The 21665-nt window shown below is 39.0% G+C and overlaps 1 protein-coding gene across 1 annotated transcript in view; it reads right to left on the minus strand.

Moving 5' to 3' along the window:
• Positions 1 to 21665, minus strand: part of mctp1a (multiple C2 domains, transmembrane 1a) — a 121975-nt gene that overhangs the window by 25941 nt on the left and 74369 nt on the right. Inside the window, exons 16-17 of the mRNA XM_066655574.1 lie at positions 13090 to 13209; positions 1799 to 1855 (exon numbers count right to left, since the gene is read on the minus strand). Coding sequence (XP_066511671.1) covers positions 1799 to 1855; positions 13090 to 13209 — 177 coding nt within the window. The remainder of the gene's footprint in view (positions 1 to 1798; positions 1856 to 13089; positions 13210 to 21665) is intronic.

Raw genomic sequence — 21665 nt, forward strand, 5'->3', positions numbered from 1 at the left:
AAACAAACTTTGAAATCATTATATGTTTATACATTCATTTCACTATGTACATGAGCATTTCAGCTCGGTATGGGGTTAATTTTCCAAATAGGATTTGATTATCTATTTCCAGCAGGGGTGCCTTGACTGCTTAAAAGGAGCTCAGCTATCTGTAGCACAGCATTCCTCAGCCTTTAAAGTTTGTATTCAACATGTAAAACACTCATACAAAACACTCATACAAAACACTCATAACCACTCCTTCTGGAATTCAGTTAGACCTGGCTGCTAACTGTTGTTCTAAAATGTAATAAACATACCTGTGTTACTAGCTAGATTTAGGAAACACTTCAATTATAGGTAATCATACTTCTCTTTTTTAAAAGCCATTTTATTATTTCCTAAAGTAATTATTTTTTGAGTTTCATCAACATAAATGGTTATATAATGTTTTAATTTGAATATGTCACTTTAGAGTCCACTGGGGCACCACTGTAAGAAAACATGCTTTAGAACACATACAGAGATGACATACATATTTATTTTTACTAGAGTATCTCTTCAGTCATTTTTGTCTCTGTCACTGTCTATGTCTGACAAGTCTTAATGCCCTTCCATAAAACCATCTATGCTTCTATCCAAGTGCCTAATACATAAGCTACCACCCACAGCATAGATCTTTAAATGTTTTGTTAAATTCAGAGAAGCATCAGCAGTGCATTTCGGTGCAATAACAGCTTCTAAGATTCAGAGAAGACTTTTCAATAGATGATGGAACCATTCTATAATGATAATATTCAGCTATAATGACATTAGTGAAGTCCATCACTCTAGAGAACACTGTTCCAATGTCCCACAGCCCAAAGCATAAAGGTTATATACTTCTCTTTGCACTGATCATGGTGACCATAAACACGTGTGGCTTTTCACAAGCATCCCATTGCAATTTATGCTTTTCTTGGAGAGTATACAAAGTACTTGCAAAACGTATCATTTGTGGACATAATGGGTGCATGTCAACAAAGCTGAATTCATTTATTAAAGTGTTCTGAAAATCCTAGACACAAACTGTAAGTTCAAAACCTCTCACAATTTGAAAAAAGCGAACTGTCCGGATCAACATAGTGCCATCACTTTATCACCCGGTTATAATCCAACGCTCAGTTATACCGACCCATTTACAGACAAAGCACACAACAATGTTGGTATTTTGGAAACGAATAATGTGGTTCTGTTTTACTTTCCCATTTAAATTCTTAGTCATAAGCATCAGCAATGCCTGCCCATGCATTTGGCCTGCAGACTTTTGAATGCTATTAATTGAACTTCAAAGGCCCTGAGAAATATCAGAAGCTCAACACTGGGGCCCTCAAGCCAAGTTTATTTATGTGTGTGCCATTCACCTTTATTCTGTGCTTGAAGAAAACCCATCTGAATGGCTCTGTGGACCAGAGGCTGGGCTTTTGAGGCAAGCTCTGGCAGACTGCGGCTTTTGCTTTGAGACCAAGACCACAGCTGTGGACCTCAGCTTTATATGACGTACTCCAAATGTCAAAGCTGAGCGAGAAAGAGCTTTTATGAACTCACTGTTAACCTCCTAAGGAGATTTGAGAGAAACCGGCACTTGAAAATATAAGTGAAGTTAAATATATTTATTTGCGAGTGAAATCTATTGAAATTGCAGTCAACAACATTCTGAGGCCCCTGCTTAACTAAGGGGCCCATTCAGAAAAGTTTTGTTTAACAGTTTGGAACAAAACAGACTTTGAAACAGTTGAAGACTCTAAACTATACATTTTCTAGCTTTGGTGATAATTACCTTGTCATCCCTGTCATAGTCTTCATCTTCGTCCTCCAGCAAGTCCTCCACTGCTTGCTGATAAAAAAGAGAAACAAGAATACCGTCACTCAAAAATGAAACAATCTTGACTCAATTTCACATGAACAATAATTAACACTGGAAGAACAACAACTTATTAGACTCCGTATGAGGGAAAATACACAGACGACCATAAATTCATCAATTGCAGCCTATTTTTTTTTTTTTAAATGTGAGACCTTAGAGAAATCTTTACAAAATTTGGGCACAAAAAATGCTAGCTGTATGGATCAAGACCAGACGATAATAGTGCCTTCCAGTCTCCTCTTGGTTTATTTCTTACATGTCCATGACCCCAAAGCAAACTTAAAACTTCACATTTATCTTTAAAGAACAAAAACACACAAAATGATTGTCAACTGAATAGAGATGGTTGAAATTGGGGAGAATAAAAAAAAAACGTTGAAAGAATGTGTACTGATGTGTTGTTTTAATTGATTTCCATGTAAAAATGTGTCCATGGTACTTCAGGCACTGAACAGCAAGAAAATTATAATAGTCAAATGTTCTTCCCTCTCTGTGTATTCCATTGTATGTCACTAGGCTTGAAAGGCACTGGAAATGTTTTATTTATTCATGGTGTTTGCAGAAGCATGTATACAATCCAACAGTCAGATGAGCAATGTTCAAAGTTGTCTAGAGTAGAAAGTGCAAATGATGATGTTTCTGTTGTTTTAAAAAAATAACACAAATAGTTGTATTCAAACATTTGGGCATTTTGGTGCTAGTTTAAGACATCGTCTACGTGGGGGACAATATATTGACAGCAAATAAAAATTGTTCATGGAGCATGCCAATTTTACTTAGCATAAAAAGAATAACAATTTAATCCAGGTAACCTGTACTTTAAAATCATCAGACTTGATCATTTCTTTGATGTGTTGAAAATCGATTCATAATTAAAAAATCGATTCATCTCTATTTTTGTCAATTTGAGTTTATTATATCATTTGATGAATGGATGAAAAAAATGCTCCAAACTTACTTACACGTATAATAATTTTTACTCTGACTTCCACTGAAAGTTAAGGTTTTTTCCTTCTGTAAATGTACTATTTTGGCGATATGTTGTTCTTTGAACAGCAGTGTAATACTTGCTCAACCTCATATGCATAGGTAAGACTGAACATGCGAATGTAATACATAAAAAAAGTTTCCCAAAAGTTAAAAAAAAAAAAGATCTTTTAATTAATAGCTAAATACATACATGTGCATATTTATTATAATCTACCAGCCTTGTCCAGTACAATGTGTGATATTATATACACTGTCCAGCAAAATATTAAAGCCATCTCCTATTACTTGAGCAGCATTGATGTTTCTGATCCACTCGCGTAACACACACTATGCCATTATGACAGTGTCACCCAAATATTACCTGTTTCTGCTGTGTTCCTGTGGGAGGAACTGGGATAAAGAGTAACAAAATATGCACAGAAAAGAATGGACAGTCCGTAATTGTAGAACTGCAAAGTGTAGCTATTGGTTAAGAGGAGCTAATGAAATGGACAATGAGTGTAGAAACAAGGAGGTGGCTTTATTATTATGGCTGATCCATGTGTGTGTTACAGTCACATCATGATACATTGCAAGGTCAATGACGGCAGTGCTTTTTTAATTTAAAATACTGCCTCAGCCATGAATTATTGTCACAGAAACAGAAAAAAAAAATCCTCTCATTGTCTGCGTGGATAATTTGGGCGCATTAATTATTCACATCTCATCATCTCATTTACTAAGCTGGAGGAGCCAGTACTGAGGTACAGCCACAAAAGTCAGACAATGTGTTGGCAGACATATAAAGAGTTTATCTCGGTCAATTGAAAACACTCCATCAAGCTTGTGCGGCCCCTGGGAGCCCGAAAGGAGTCCATATCACATGTCTGTTTTCGTTGCCGGAGGAGGGAACACGCATAGATCGTTATTTCTCCTCTTGTGGCTCCTCTTGTCAATCACACATCAAAAGCTTCAAGGTCATGTGCTTGCTATTTACATAAGGCAACTACTGCGTCGGAAAAAGCCCCAAAAGCTATCAGGGGGTGCATTCTGTCTTCTTTTTGATGATTTTTTGGCTCTGTGCAACCCATAAATAAGTTTTCTGCGACATCCAAAACACTGTTACTTAGGCAAACAATAGCTTTTGTTCCTTTGTCTTGTTTAAAAGGCAGAGTGTACGGCTGCCATAAGCCTCTTATGTAAATGCTGCTAGCGGCGGAAACAAAAGGAGGGTTCAGGACAGTTGCAGGGATTGCTGCGAGTGAACTGATGATGATGTTCTGTGGTAAGGGTGTGCCAATCTAGCAGAAGAGAATGCTGTTTTAATAGAAGGGTTAATCAGAGGCTAGTCTTAAGAAGGGAAGCAGATATAATCAAGACTCGCATACTGAGTGTCGAGGAAACAACCAAGGACAGAAAAAGCATTTTTGAAGAGAAAAAAGGAAAAAAACATCTTGGGGTAGCTTTCAGATATTGGCAAGTGCAGGTCAGGACACGGTCAGAATGTTTCTTTCACTGACAGACTGGAGCCTGAGGAGAAAGTGAGCAGGAAGGCGTCCTTTGGCCTTTCAGCTCACACTGGCACCATCTCTAGCCCGGCTCTGTGACATCCATCCTGGCGAGCTAATGCACTTTTTCCTCCCCTCCGCTATCAGCAAAGGAAGAACTGCACTATCTGTGCTTTTAATTCTAACCTTCGCCGTGACAGGTGCGCTGGGAATAGACGGCCAAGCCAGACAACCCGTCCGACACGAAGATATGTACTTTCTTTTTTTTTTTTGCCCCCCTCAATCCCTTTCCCTTCTCTTGCTCCTCTTTGAAATGGGAGACATCTCTAGCGTCTCCAGCTGCTCGGGGCCTGGCCCTGCTTTGTATGCTGCGTGTGGACAAGGGGCCCGGGAGAGCCCAGGCCTGGAAGGCTGATAAGGGCTCTCGCCGGAGCACCTCCAGCCCAAACAGACTCTTCACAGGCTGTCAGAGCACTGCTGGTCAGAGGGAGGGCTTGTGTCTGTGCCAGCGCTGGCTGACTGTGGGCTGACCCCTGCAGAAGCTGGAGTCAAAGAGTGGTGTTACTAGCAAAAGAGGGTTATTGAGAAGTACATGTATTCACCTATCAACTTACTGATTGAGGATACCTGTTATCACAGTTGTTTTTGATCTACTATTTGTGCATCAATCCCAGTCTTCTAGCAAATATAACTTTCCATACCAAACATAACTGAAATAAATTAGCTGAATATGAAGGAGGGCAGACACAGTGCATTTTGGTGCTTTTGTATAAACCAGACACCAGCAACATGTCTCTTTGGGGCTGAGCTATACAGGGCACACGGATTGCTGAGAATGCTGCCGGGTTTGATGCTCCAGTTTGGGAATGTGCCAGGGTCATGTGCTCCCAAAAGCCAGAAGCATCGGCGTATCTATCAGTCCCACGACTTGCGCTCTCTGCTCTAATCTGCAGCAGTCTACACCCACAGGATACCCCTGAAAAAACGCACACAGTGTTCTGTAAACAAAAACCCCACCAGTGAGAGACATAGCAGCCTTGACAACAGCGGTTGAGGCTGTGACAAAAACGCACCGAACCGCCTCGTCGTTAGCGAAATGGCGGGTACAAAAGTTCACAGGGATGAAGTGTGGGGAGCTGCCAAAGTCACTTCCTGCCTCGCTTCAAACCCTCGCCTGTGAGCGGCTCAGAGCCACGGCGGCACGGGGGAAATCAGCGGGGCAACAAACGCTGCCAGTTCAAAGTGACGTGACCTTTTTTGATTTTGTCACCTGTCAGGGGCTGGCAGCCGAGGAGCCGAGAGGCATCTGCCAGGCGCTAGATTCGCTGGAAGAGGTGGTGGCACTGAGGCGGATTAAAGGGCCGAAGAACCCGCTCCGGCTTCTCTTCCTCCTCTCCCGGCCCCTGCCGTCACACACTCTCCTTTTTCGCAATCCGTCCCAGTCGGCTCACCCAGGCTGAGCAGAGCGAGGAGAAACGAGGAACTTTAGCATGAAGCACCTCTAGCAGAGCAACTGCCAGACAGGCTCTCATCGAGTTTCTCTTTATTTCTCAGTGTGGTGATTGACGCTGGAGGTGGGCTTGACAGGCTCCTGGTCCCCCCTCCAGAGCAGCCCACCTGTACCAGAAGGCGGTGAGCAAAAACACAGCCTATCCTTTATTCATGAAGCTCCATCCGAGCTGTTTGTTTTTCAAATTACGCGCAGAAGCAAAAACAGACAAAACACTATTCAAACCAGACAAAACGAGAATGAAAAAGTGAGAGAGAGAGAGAAAGAGAGAGAGAGAGAGAGAGAGAGAGAGAGAAAATAAACTTTGTTTGAGTGTCTGTTTATCTATAACAATGTGCAAAACTACAGCAGCTTCGTACTGTAAGGGCTGGAGTAAAGGAGGATCAAATGCAGACCACCTTCCACTCCTTCTCAAATGATGAAATATATATGATGTTGAAGTGCTGGATGTCTTTCTTCACGCTAGCTCTTTTACTGGCCATGTGAGATGATGGCAGCTCATACTGCGATGATGTCAGGCTGGAAGTTGGACAGAGTGATGGATCGATGACAGGTTTCTCCCTGAGAAACTCTGGTGAGATCAAGCCTCAACGGAGACAGAAAATCTTCAGGTCTTCCAGCTGACTGTCTACATCAGAGTGGCTGAAACAATGCACAGATCCCACCATCTGCATGATGATCAGCCTGAGGTGAGTTGTGTGGATTTTAGGAATCGTGCTATATTGAAATACAGAGAAAGAAAAAAAAAACAAAAAAAAAGGGAATGATCTAAAAAGAAGAATTTCTTCATCTAGCACAACTGGAACTCTTCTACTGAACTTGAATATATTTTGTTGGTGCATATAGATATATGCAAATAAGCCAGCCACATGAATCCAGCTACAGTATGTTGTAATACACTGCATCATTTCAGCTTGCAATAAAAACTGCCAGAAAAAGATTCAGAAGAGGGAAAAAAGGAGCACGAGGCATACATCACCCTCTCCCCCAACCACCGACAAGGTTGCCGGGAAGGACCTTAAGATGCTTAATTGCATACGTACTGGTGAAAAAGACGTCACTATGTTTCTCCCACTCTGACAGTACGTGCTATAATTAACACCTTCAAAACATCTGGTAAACTGTTTTCCGGGCCAGTGGATTCGGCAGTCAGGGTCTTCCAGGGCCAGCCACGAGCTCCGTTCCTCTCCATTCCAGCTGAGCTGTCCAACGCTTGAGTGAACCCAAGCGGCCGTTCTGGAGCCCGCCAAACCGTTCCAGTCTCCAAACAAATGGAGCTGGAGGCTTGGGGGGGGGCATGGGGGTGTCAATGGATGCGCAAGGAGTGCTGCCTCTCAGCAGGGTGTGAACTGGCCACTGACAGGTACTGTCAGCCTGACTTGGGCTGCTGGGTTGGGGGCTGCCTTACCCAGAAAGTAGAAGGCACTTCCAATCCTCACCAGCAGGGGTCTCCTTTGTAACCAGTGTAAAGTACCATTCACGTATTTTCTAGAGGCTGTTGCAGGCTTTTCCATATTTTGTCTCCCAGATGGTTTCCAATGATCGACAGACTTGGTTCAGATGTCATGATCTGTCTGACTCTCATCCAAAGCTGGTGGCACCCTGCCTGAACCCTCCAATTCATTCGTATGATATCCATTCACTGCGGTTTGGAAAAAGCCCTCTAAGGAACCAAAGGAACCTACTTATACAGTCCTCAACCCTGCTAAATATCTCCCATACTGAGACACCAGTTTAGGGGTATGGTGTAGTGTTTAGAGTACAACCTTCCCAGATGGTAAAAAGAACCTTTAACAATAACAGACTCTGACAGAGGGGTCAGGTAATTGGTGGAGGGGTGGCAGGCGAAGCAAAGGCAAAGAATACGAGAGTCAGGGGTCAGCTGACTACAGGTTAAGAGTTGAGCTAGCATGTCGACCCTCGAGGTAACAACCCTCTTCAAGGAAATGACAGCTGAAAGTGGGTGTTTGTTTTTCCTGAACATACTAGCCTGTGGTTGTGGCATACAATAAAAAAATAGATGCTTATTCCAAGGTGTAGACCTTGAGGTCTTCATCCGCATTTAGGGTAGTGTTCCAAAGAGAGTTCAAGGAAAATTCCTTTGGCATTAGCCCAATCCCAGCTTTTTGGAAACCATGACTTTCCAAATGCTAACCTTTGACCAAGGACAACGGTTTAATTTTACATGCTGTTTTTTTTCTTTCTTTCCTTTTGTTCTTTCGTTCCTTTGTCTCCACTCTTATCAGGGCTGTGACTGGAGTTTCATAAACAGTCTAAAGAGGAAATCACACAACCAGAGGCACATTCCAAGACAGCACACCACTTCCCACCACAACGCTGAGAAATGTTGTTGAACCGAAACAAAGAGTGTCCTATATGAGTGACAGCATACATTTATCTTACTGATCGGAGCACATATGGTGAGTCTGTTTGTATCTAAATAGTCACATCTTTTAATAGCCTATATTTATAGCAACAGAATGCCGACACAAAAGGGACATATTACAGTTGTGATGAAGTCTGTAAAACAGACACGCACACAAACAAGGCGGGTAGTCATAAACTCAGAGCTCTACTCAGCACAAAAAATTTATGTAGCGTGCATCAGAAGTCATTCCCACATTAAAGATTCTAATGTTGTTTGACTAAAGGATGAAAGAAGTTCACTATTAAAAAGATAAATACTATAAATTGATAACAAATGCCAATGCAGAGGACATTGAGGAGATTTTACGCACACACACACACACACATAATTACTTCAGTTCATATACAGCCTTGCACAAACACAAGGACACTATATATATATGTGTTTTAGTGTGTTAATCTTGTATGTGTGGATCAGACACAGCAAGGCTGCTGTCGCTGCTGAACTGAGAACAGTCCATCAACCAAAAATAAATATCCATCCAACAGGGCAGCATCCAGTTACCACTGATGAAGGATGTGAGAATGACCAACACTGACTGTGCAGCAACAGTCAATGGTGTAAATTGTGCAGCAACAGCTAAAATGAGACCTGCTCTGTGGTGGTCCTGTGGGTGTACTGACCACTTAAGAAAAGAGTGAAAAAAGGGGCAAGCAAAACATGCAGAGCAATAGATGGACTACAGTCTGTATTTACAGAACTACAAAGTGCTCCTTTCTGTTCAGAATTCAATTTTGCATTGATTATAAAATGATTTTATTGACACACATAGCCCTTCATGGTCTTGCCCCTGAATACCTACAAGATCTTTTTTCATATTACAAACCATCATGTCCACTTAGGTCACATGACACTGGCTTTGTACTGGTTTCAATGATTCAGCTGGGGGAAGAGCTTTTTCATATAAAGCCCCCAACTCTGGAATAATCTTCCAGTTAATATTCAGGACTCAGATGCTTGCCACAATCTGAACATTTTCATATTCTATATAATACAGAAATACAAACTGAACTACTGCCACCTCTCTACACCCTTTGAGTAAATGACTGCCATCCTGTCTGATAGAAGGGACACTGATAGAAGACTGGCTGCAGCAAGCTCCTGCTCACCTGCCTTGAGACTAGTTATCTGCCCTCCATTCCCGGTATCTGCTACATAAATTCACACCTTATTTGATGGGACTGATTCAGCAAAGACCTTTACTAAAGACCTCTATTACCTATACAGACTCCAAGGCTGCTTCTACCTGCAGTTTTAAATTAAAGCTCTATTGTTTATAATATGTTTGACCAGAAGAGGATGGGTCCCTCTTGTGAGTCTTGGTTTCTTCCAAGGTTTCTTCCTCCATGCGGTCATAATGTTACGACTGATGTGTGTGTGTGTTGTCTGTGGCCACTGTTTACAAAAAATATTTTATTTTTTACGCATAAGGAAAGAAATTATGAATGATTCTATTAAATACATACACCAGTTAATAATAAGTTTACAACAAAGGTTGTGATATGATGCATACATTGTACACACTGTACACTCTGCTGCTCATATATTACCTGGATATTATATAAGCCTATCTGGAAGTCATAGACTGAGCAGCTTCTCTTGCCTCAAGCTCCTGTCTCACTCAGAGGGAGAGGAAGGTTGGACTACACAGCAGCCTGCATTTATGTGTCAGCGGCTTCAGTGGAGGGTTAGATGCAATGCTATCTGAAATTATATCCTGCCAGGCACAGGGAGCCTGGCACCTCCACTCAAGTGATGAAAACATGAATGATAAACTTCTACTAGGGGGATATTCCCAAAGCTCATAACTTAACTGACTGCTGTCCACACGAAGAATGAAAGCTGGCACAAAATATAACTTAGAAAGAATCCTTTCTGTATTTAAGATATTTCATAATCCACTTGCAAAAGAAAGTTGAAAAGCAAGGGCGGTTTCAGAGCCCAAGAGATAAAGACAATGAGAGAACTAACAACTGTCCTGATAGATCTTTGAGAGAGAATAGAAATAAATGTCCACTCTAGTTCTAAATAAAAAAAAAAATATAAAAGTCAAATGAAATTAAAGTGTTATCAATTTTTCCACATTAAGAACACAACTTACTACTATGTGTCTTAAAGGATGTGTAACTCTCATAAACTGTACATGAGATAAACAAGAAAAACAAGGAATATGCTGTTGTTCTCTGGCGGTTGTGCCGTTCACCAAAGAGCAAAGCCCTCAACATCACTAAATGTGTTTAATAATACTTTAATTAGAAGGAGAATAATCAGAAGGAGAAAAACGCACCAACTTCGAAGCCTGAATCTTGGCGATAAGGAAGAAAATATTCCTGAAAACAGAAGCTTCAAAAACGACAAGACACCGTAATAAAGTCTATGGCAGACAGATTATACAACTCTGTTATTTGATCAAAAATGTATATATGTACATAGTAGCTGAGGGTCCTGTATTGATTTGTCATATTAAATATTACCTATACTCGAATAATGAATAGGTTTTGCTCTACTGCTGACTGAAAATTAAGTAAATAAGGGGTCAGAGTCTTGTGCACAGCACTCTATGCTATCCTTCAGTTATACATGTGTATGTATTATAAATATGCAAACATCTGCCAGAGGAAGAAAAAAAAATACCCTCAAATTCTTTCCCTTAAGTTCATAAAAAAGTAACTTCCCTTTTTAAATGGACTGGGAAAGAGTGGCCAGGCTGAGGCTCATCAGTGGGTTTGAGTCTAATGAAAAGCAGATCCCATGTGTATGTGCATGTGTGTATGAGTGTGTGTGTGTGTTTGTTTACTGTGTCGGCGAGCGGAACTCTCCGACTCTTGCCAGCCCCACCAGCGGCTCATCTGTTGTGGTTACAGTCGTCAAAATGCAGAACAATGGAGAGTAAGAAAGATGGAGGAATGGGGGTTGGGGTGGAGGAGCTGGGAGAGGGGGTTAAAAGCATTACCCCCAGCTTTCAGACCCTTCATATGTTTCACATCCACAGATCCCCGTGCTGTAACCCCTGACCCATTACCTAGCTCTGAAACCCTGACTCCTGACACCCAGAGGTTCAGAGCAACAGAAACAAAGACCAGCGCATCGTGGGAATGTATGGAATACATAATGACGCATATATCACCCGAGGCTCTTTAAAGCCATAACAGGAGACACATACGTAATCAGCAAAGGTGTCTGCACGCGTCGCCTCTTTCTAACTATGTAAATACACAATCTTTCCTGTTTACCTCATTCCACATTTGATTTATTAGCTCATATTAAACAGAAGAGGAAAAGAGCAGAGATAAATGCATGGCGAAAAAGAATGTGCAGGTAAATACAGAACGTTTTCAGAATTTTGCAAGCAATGTCGCCATCTACAGGACAAAACATTCCAGAGAACACAATCCCTGAAAAGGAAAGTGATTTGATCTATTCTTTTCACACAATGGCATTTCTTTTTTCTTTCGTTCACTTTGACAGTCTTACAGCTGCATAAGATATGCTATAGAAGACGGAATAATAGAGCCTATCTTAATGGATAAAAAAAAAAAAACCTCAGATTGCAAGTATCCAGGACACCCACAATGTAGTTCAAAAAGCTCCTTCCATTTACTAAACGTGTCTCCCAGATACTTTCTAGGATAGGATTATTCATAGTAAGAAAAGACGTACAGTTTGATGAGCACTCCCTAAATTCATTCAATTAAATTTAATCTCTCTTCCACGATTTCTTCAGTACAACTGCCCAGAAACGTCACTAAGACTTTATTGTTTGATGTTCAAATTGTATTACGACTCTTTACTGGCAAAAAATAGTCCCCCCCACCCCCCTGCATTTAAATGAAATAGGGCACCATATAGTATCATTACCATCCACCTTGTCCTACAATCCACATATGGGCACTAAAAAAATCACCTTCACATGATGAAAAATATATCAGCACTGTTTTGGCGACATTAAATTAAAACAGCACAAATAACCAAGAAATTATGTGAGTGTCTCAGAATGGCTTGAGGTATGATGTTATTATTTCTACCTGTTCTGCAAATGAACAAAATCATAAACTTTTCAACTAAAAAAAAGAGTAGGAAAACACTTACAGAGTAAACACAGCAACAAAATGTATAAAGATGATGTTTTAAAATATTTGTATAATCTCTTTTTAAGGAGTTATTAAACTAATATACCATGTAGCATTAAACACACTATAATAATTACAATAATAAATATTTGTATATTATTTCTTTTCCCATCTCTTTGATTTTGATCTACCTTAAATTTTGATAACATTTGTGATAGACAAAAAAATGTTTATTTTTCCTACTTATATAGAGCAGTGGGAACCCCAAGATTAATTACGTTTGGTTTATTTTCAAAGGAAACAAAAGCACACATGTTCTGGATATTGAAAAAAAGGTTGATGGGCAAAAGTGTTCAGTGGAATTCTTCCCTGATATGGTAAACTAAATAAACAGACATTGTTCACTAACATGTGCACAAAAATGGCATATTTCACTGTTCCCTGTAGAGCATGTGTTAACGTACTGTCACTCATAAAATCAACAGCATATTTGCCCAGAGGTATCCAAAATTTTGCATATAAAGTGTCCGTCAGTGTAAGTTCAGTAAATATATAATTGTTTGCTTATGTAAATAAGTTTAAAATATCGTCTTAGGTTTAGCTCAAATTGTGAAAGAAAGTACAGACAAAATAGGCTGTACTTTGAAATAGGCTGAAGCAGTGCTGAGGGATGGTCAGCGTGTGTGTGTGTGCATGTGTTTGTGTGTGAGGACACTCACCACATCTCCCTGTCTCGTGTCCTTTCCAGAGGTGACGAGGATGTAGTTCCAGGCCAAGGGCAACAGCAGAGCTAGTGGAATCATGTAGAGCTCAAAGTTCCACACCACCACTATGAAGAGCTGCCGGGACAGACAGAGACGGAGGGAGAGTGAGACAAAAGCCGAGACATAAAAGAACAGATCAGAGAGATGCCTCGCACAGGACATTTCTCTAATTCTACATTTCATCAATTTATTTCCCTACATCGATTACATCCATGCATTCTTTACATTTCAAAGTACTGTAATGTACAAAACTGGATTTATATTATGATGTCATAATAGGTTAATAACAGATATTTGTATGATGTAATAAACAAGTTCTATATTAATAGTGTAGATGCTTTTGTGTATTGTGGACGGTGGAACAAAATCCTGTATGTCAATAAGATTTAATTTAAGTTAATGGGCAGAACAACAGTTTTTTTCATTAAATTTCATTAAAATCATTACACCTGTATCTGTGAATATAACATAATGACAGCATTTACAAATATGTTTTATCTGTTTACATTTATATTAATGCTGTTGGGGAAATAAAAAAAAACAAACCATGTATCTCCAGAAATGACAGAAATATTTTTTTATAACTTTAGGTGCATGTCGTTATAAGTTCATTTCTTAAATCATCTATTTATATCTAATTATAATTACATAATTACATTATGATGTCATAAGAGAGCTATATAGTATGCCTGTTCAAATGCAGTGTAAAATTGCTAAAGCAAGAATTTTTATCAACTGACTTTATGTAAATTGTCGCTGGCTTTAAAAAGCCTTCAAAAGAGAAACTGAATATGTTAATGTTCTTGAGTAAATAAAGGTCTACTTTTTAAACTATTTAAATTCTTCTACTTTATAAAAATGTCCATTTCAATCACTAATCTTAAAAAAAGCAAAGAAATCCATTCTAAATCCTTGTAAAAAAAATCATATATTGCAGCATAACAGTAAAACACTTACTATGTTTGAACTAAAGCTTCAGCCAGACCACTGACCTAAACCTGAACTAACATTAGCTGCCAAAACCAAACAGCTTTAAATGACCGGACATTTTAACTCTGCTGAAGACAACAGTATGTAACTGACCAAGTAATCCATCCTGCAGGACTGCTGAGTGAACAAAGCAAGCATTAAGCATTTTTTGTGAATGGATTCGGATTTCCAGATTATCTTATCAATTTCTACATACAGCAATTTAGAATACGCAATATTAATTTCCTAAATATTCCAAGCAATCAGCTGAACCTGAAGCATGTCAAATATTCTCATTCTTAATAGGCAAATCAACACAATAAAAGATATGCAAACCCCACCTCAGGAATCCATCTACAGTGCCTTGTAATAGTGATTAATCAAAAAGCACATTCACAGACAAGCATGCAGAACTGCTCATCACGAAAAAGCACCAGACTAAGAACAAAATTTCCACACATTGATTATTTTTTGCGAAACATATTTACAACTGAATATGAAGCACAGCAGGGTGTGACAATTTCATTCACCCATAATAATAATGAATCTGGCAGGATGAAACAGCTGATGAGTTACAATGTTTACTACAATGAATATTAATGTAGTGCAGATGCAAGTGCTGGAGAACACAAAACTGCATTGTTACAAATAACTAGACAGTTTTCAAAGCCTTTAAAAATAGATACGGCAGTGGTCCCGCTGATGACCACAGCTTTCCTACATACACAGAGTACACCCACACAAGCAGAGCCCACATACACACACACAGGTACATACTGAGCTCTGTATAAGTGTTTAAATTGCCATTCATGGCTTCACCACTGTTCTGCATTTTCAGATAAACGCCTAAAATATTAGGAGATGTGGTCTCACAGTAACTGGAGGACAGACACTTTCTGAATAATGGCATAATTATACATAATTATAAATAACTTGCATGCAGAAGGTTCAGTAGCCCTAGTCAAATAATGCACTTTGTTATTTTCTAAGGGAAAAGCACAGGCACAATTTAATTTGTAATAATAAGAGACTGTTTGCTAAACCAAACAAACTGAATGTTGACTAAATGTACAAAATGATGACCAATTCTACTCTCTCTCGCGCGCTCTCTCTCGCTCTCTCTCTCTCTCTCTCTCTCTCTCTCTCTATATATATATATATATATATATATATATATATATATATATACATATGCACACACACATGTTTTTAAAACAAATAGAGAATTTGCAACTGTGCAAATCTGTGCAAAAAAGGTCATATTTCTGCATAGAGAAAGTATACTACATCTTTTGACATATAATTTTATATTAATAAAATCAAACTTTCGCACATGATTAGACTATGATGCAAATGTTTCTGAACCAGGTCTGTCATTTCTATCAGAAATGAAGTAAAGCTGTGATGTAAATGTGCTGGAGGACACTTTTAGGCACAATAACGCACTGAAACTGCGAAATGATGAATCTTAGTGTACCATAACAAAACAAAGATATAAGTGATGAATTATAGATGAATTGGCCAAAGCATTAGCATAATGCTCAGAGCAAAATAAGTTATTGTAATGGGCCTGAGTGCAGTGTGCGGTAGCTAGAAAACAACATATTACTGTTCTTTTGGGTTTTTTGTTTTCTTCCTTTAATAAAGGGGTGTTCGGGGAATAGAGAAGAATCGGTTTCAATAATTCAGCAATGTTTACAGGCAAGCGAACACACACACACACACACACACACACACACACACACCAGTCTATCAAATTAAATGAATTCACAAATACACAAATGCATACAGCAGCCTGCCTGTCTTCCAACCTCAGCACCTTTCAGGAATTTCTCTTTCTTTTCACTTTGAATGAACTCAGCAACGCTTATGCTTTCCATGATACACCACCCTCTTTCATAAACATTCACTCACAAACAGTGAGGAGGCTGTGAGGAGCACGTTAATCCCTGCTGCGCTCCAAACCTCAATGTGAGGTAAAAATAAAAATACTATGATATTCACATCAAATCCACTACAGCAAGAGAACCAAAACAAAATGCTCAGAGAATAGCCTCAGGTACAAAGAGGCTACCTCAGGAGATTCATTCAGGAGAGTCATTCGTAGTGAAATTCTTTTCATATTTAATTAGTCGTAATTATGGTTATTTATTAATATAATTCTGTTTAAGCTAACTTTGCCATCTATTTATTTGCTACTGAACATTAAATGAGAAAAATGTACAATTTGGAATAATTTAAATTAATTTCTTCTTCGTTATTCCTAATGACTTTAATATTCTCCCCCACTTTACAAAGGCAGTTATAAATCTCAGTATATGTCTCTGGTCCTCAGTCTCCATCTTGTTTTCTTATGCCCGGGGGTTTATTTAACCTGTCGCTGGATTCAGTTGGACACAGTTTGGACACTCTAGCTGAGGGGTTGGGCACTTGATTGACAGCTGATGTTAACCGACACCTTCAGCCGCTTTGAGGTGACCCTTCTCCCTTTCACACAGCCAGCCAGTCTGAGGAGAGGTGGCCTGAGGAGCTAGGGCCATTCTCTCAGAGCAGGTTCCCATTATCACCCTCTAACACTAAAACCCTGCCCCACCGTCATCAGGGACAGAAGCCCCCAAACTGTAAAAAAACCAAACTAAAGAGAGTTTCTGGCCATAAGAGAAACTGAATCTGTAAATGTGCGATTGCAGGCTCTTTGTACAGAAGCACACAGGTACCAACAATATCAACCTGTGACAGTCCAGAGGCGTGGATGCCAGTAGACAAGCTACAGTGCCCAGTTCCTCAATTCACTGTGAGGGTCTGGCACTGTTCTGGTCAGCGAACAAACACCATAAAAGCAGATGCACCTGCAAAATCTACGTCCAGTCAAGTAATTCAGTCTGCTGAGTAATACTATATGCACTGGCCACCAGTGACAATGATGTCCCTCTTTATTCCTGTCTGCAATGTGTTTTATTAAAAGTAAACTAAAATGGGTTTCAAATGGGAGTGGGCAGCACAACAAGAAATTCTAATTACTTTTAATTAGGACTCTTCAGAATGTGTGTTTAATTAAAGCAAGCCAGGCCGTCGGTCCAGGTAACATCATAAGGTTTTAGACATGGAAGAAGCACATTTTTATCTAAGCCTTTATTACATGTATTAACATTTATAACAACAACCCTTTAGTTTGTCTTTGGATTTTTACAGTTCATTTTAAGTTTCAGTAAAAACTACATCCTTGATCTCAATACAGAAAATTCATAAAGCTCTATAAAGGCAAACTTTAATTTATAACAGCAAGAAAAGAAGTGACCATCACCACTGAACCTTTCAGCTACTTCAGATTAATTGAACTCTAACTTTTTTAGGTTAAATGTCAGTTCAGATGTTAGAACTTTTTGACATTTTCATTTCAGGATTATTTTTGGTACTATGGGCAAGTTAAACAGCAGATACTCTGTTGTTAGATATTTTTTTACAGATCTACATGCACTTCTCTGTTTAATCAGTGGGCTAGTGCTAGTTCATTTTAGCACTAGTAAGTAGGTTACGGCCATGGTTTCCGCCATATCAAGCACCGTTTAAGTTTGTTTTAATACCAAATTGATTTTGCACATCAATCATAATACACTTGAGATGAAGTCCCTTGTCAAAACTATTGCTCTGACTTTTGGAGAGAAGTATGTGCAATGGCCAAGTGTTTCAAATTTTCCTCGATATGTATTTTTTTTTTTTTTTTTTTGGAAAAGAGAGTGGATTCTGTTTTGGCAGTGGATTTTAATATCATTTTGGCACTTGCCGTTCTGGAGTGGGGTATGAGCACTTTGGAGAATGCATTTGAGAATTAGCACATTAAAAGTGTGTTACCAACACACCCCACAACAGCCCTTCTACTTGGAATTGAGAAATTGAGTCATCATAGTGGTGTTGATTATTTTAAATGGTGCCAACGGTGGAGAGAAATATGCCAAATGAGAGGCTGATTATGGACGTCAATAACTCATCTGGGTTTTGGCTGGGCCCTCCGTAAGAGCACTCTGAATTCGTGAGGCTACACTGCCACCTCCTGGCTTTCCACAAAACTGGGTTATTTGTCAACATGCACTCAAGCTTTGTCAGGATTTATTAAAATAGACAGATTTAAACTGCTACAAAATGCTCACTTCTGTTCCGGCAAGAGTGTTCCAATAATGAAATATCCAAACAAATACATCTCTAAAATGGTAATTTGCTAAAAAGGAACAAACACGTCTTCATAATCTTTGGCTACACTGCAATTAGTATAAAGGAAACCTTCATGTGCCATGCAACACTGGCCACTGCTAGATACTTGTAACATGTTAAACACAAAAGTCACAATCAGTGCCTTATTAAGAGTCAGCGTAGTCAATTATCTACAATTCTTTCAAACTTAGGACAAAATAAAGACAAAAGTACACTTGACAAAATTACAAAATTTCTCTTTTTGGTCATATGTAACACTTAAAAGTCTATATACAAAATAAAATGTCAAATAGTTGGTTATTCTTGAGCAATATAGACCGATTGTCAGCTGTTTACAGAAGAGCCCAAGAAAACAATGTTCAATAATGTGTTTCACTTCTAAAATTCTTAATTACGACAAACATCTACTAGCATCAGACCCAAAAAATGCACAAATTTTGGCTATTCCCAATGAGCATTTAGTAAAATATAATTTCCTTACACTTTATCAAGATTCACGCTTCTGTTCAGAAAATGGTTAATTAATGAAACCATTAAAGTTAAAGACAAACCTCACAAATTAATTTTTCTTTATTACACCATAAGTCATGAATCAGCATTTGTTTAATTAACATAAATCCCATTACTCAACTTTTCTAGCAGCTGTAATTCTATTTATTCGCTAATTCTGAGTATCCCAGTACGGCAAATGGATACTTGTCCCATTGCAGTAATTAAGAATTTAAGTAGTGTATATTATTATATTATTGAAGAGTTCATTACTGAACCCATTCCTTAACTGAAGAGTTGTAAATCTATTTCCTTAATCTAAGGGACACAGATGAAAATAATAAAAGAAAAAGCTAGAAATCATCAAGTCTTTATTAGGGATATGTGCCAGTCAATAATATGCTCATATCTAACATTATATTCAAAAGTGGCACGGTCCGATCATTTAGAATTAACCAGAAATGTAATTTGGTAAATCATATTTTCTGAGAAACATTCACTCTCTGTGCCCTTGTCAGTGTGTGTGCTTAGGGAAGTAAAGTGAAAAGGTGTCACATTGAAGAAAACAGTGTGAGGTCACACACACACACACACACACACACACACACACACACACACAGATGTATACACACAGAAGCATTTGTTCCTCCCTTCCTCTCTCTTTTTTTTCTCAGATGGGTGTATTTTATCTAAATGCAAAGCAGGTGAGGGCTGCTCCAGTTTCGTGTAGCAGCAGCCTCTCTTGTCTGTGCTCTCCCACTGATAAGAGCCCTACTTTAGCCCACATAAAAGAGCCGGGTATCATTTCCTTACCCCCTCCTTCCAATAAAGCCTCCTCAGCCAGCACACACCAACACACACACATACACACATATCCAAACAGCGCTCCTATTCCCCATGCTACTCAATACCTGCTCTATTTGCTCCCAATTCAGGGCCAAATTGCAGCTAAAGTTACGGCAAATTTGTTTGGAGGAAGAGTTGGTGAGGCCTGGCCGCTCCAGGGCTCGGAGAGGGCCAGGGCTAGAGGGAGAGAGGAGAGAGAGAGAGAGAGAGAGAGAGAGAGAGAGAGAGAGAGAGAGAGAGAGAGAGAGAGAGAGAGAGAACCAGACACCACTGCTGCCAACAATGCCCCACTTTCACAGAGGATGGGTGGCAGTATGCTCAGCTTACAAGTGTTCGTTTTGTGCTCTCCTTCAAAACACACACATGCAATCTACAACTTTGTATTTGTTACCGGTAGTGTGGTCATGAATGGCTGCCACGTCAACCATGTATCAATATTAGGTGGGTATAAACACACCAGTGGATTGTGTTTAAAATAGACGAACCTTCTTCTGGCACAATAGTCAGAGACCAAATCGAAATATCACAGAAGATATTTCTGAAATAACAGCAATAAAATCATCCATTTTCCAAAGAGAATATGGGACTCCTAACAAAAACACACAAGCTGATGCATCATCAAATCTTTTACTGTTACATAAATAGCAATTTAATCTTGCTATTTAGATATGCAAATAGACATGGAAATATCCAGAATACAATTAAATGATATGGTCTGAAAGGATGTGTAGCTGTTAACAAACTGTTACTGAGAAACAGAAATAATCCAAAAAGAAGAGCATATTTAGATTAAACAAAGTGGTTATTTGCGTTTTCGGAACATCAGACTTGTCGCCCCGGAGCCCAGACAAGACAAAATAAAGGCACTGAATTAGAGTGTTACTTGAGTGATGAAAATTAAAAACTGAAACATTTTCTAAGACTAAGCTTCCCTTACGATTCCTGCTGGAAAACACAAAACAACATCATGATAAAAACAGACCTACATCAAAGACAAAAAGTGAGCACACTAAATACAGAAAACATTGATATTACATTCCATTTGTATATTTAGATGTTTTTCTGTGTAATTTTCTGTTAAATGTAAACTGTAAAGTAATTAATAACTTGCATTTAACACAAACACACACACACACATACACACACACACACGTCTTATATATAAAAAACGTGTAGGCACCCAAACACAAGTACGGAACATTTAACAGGACATAAAGTCATCAGTTTGTGTGTTGTGTTTGTGTGTGTGTGTGTGTGTGTGTGTGTCCTTTTGTGTGTGCGTACGTGGTATAGCACCTCCACATATCCATTTTATTAAAATCAGACACTATACAAAATATTTTCTGACACAATATAATACCTGCACACAGCCAGCAACAAAAAGTTCTCAAACTTGCAAGAGATGCTAGAATGATAGCAATTCATAACAATAACAATAACAACAACAACAAACCAGTAACCTAAAAAACCATAATAAAGCCGTGTCAAAAGGTACCGACCTAAAAATACCAGAATAGCAAATCACAAGGCTCACTTCACCTCAGCCATTTTCATCTGCACAGTGTTATCATTCTCTTTGCTGTGGCTAACCTTTGTGTAGGGAGAGGTAGGGGTTCTGCCAAAGCAGCCGCACACTTTCAGAGTAGAATACATTCTGTGAGCGAAGCTCAAGTCTGTCGAAACAAGCTACACAGCTGGGGATATCAACATTGCAGCACCATCTCACCTGCACCAGATGGTTGCTGATAAATTAGCTTTATCATAGCTGATAAAGTAATTATATTAAGCAATTAAGAATGCTCTTATGGACTAACATTAATACTGTTAATGTATAAACAATTATTTCATAGAAAAAGCTATTTTATTATGTTTTACCTTACACATACACTCACCATTGATTATGATATTAATTAGGGATACAGGATAAACTATAAGGGTATTAATAATAATACTAAAATAATCATTGGAAAGATTTGAAATCTGACCAATATAGTGCGCCCTTCAAAATCCGAGCATAA

Source organism: Hoplias malabaricus, chromosome Y, assembly GCF_029633855.1.
Source record: "Hoplias malabaricus isolate fHopMal1 chromosome Y, fHopMal1.hap1, whole genome shotgun sequence".
In the NCBI taxonomy this organism is placed as follows: Eukaryota; Metazoa; Chordata; class Actinopteri; order Characiformes; family Erythrinidae; genus Hoplias; species Hoplias malabaricus.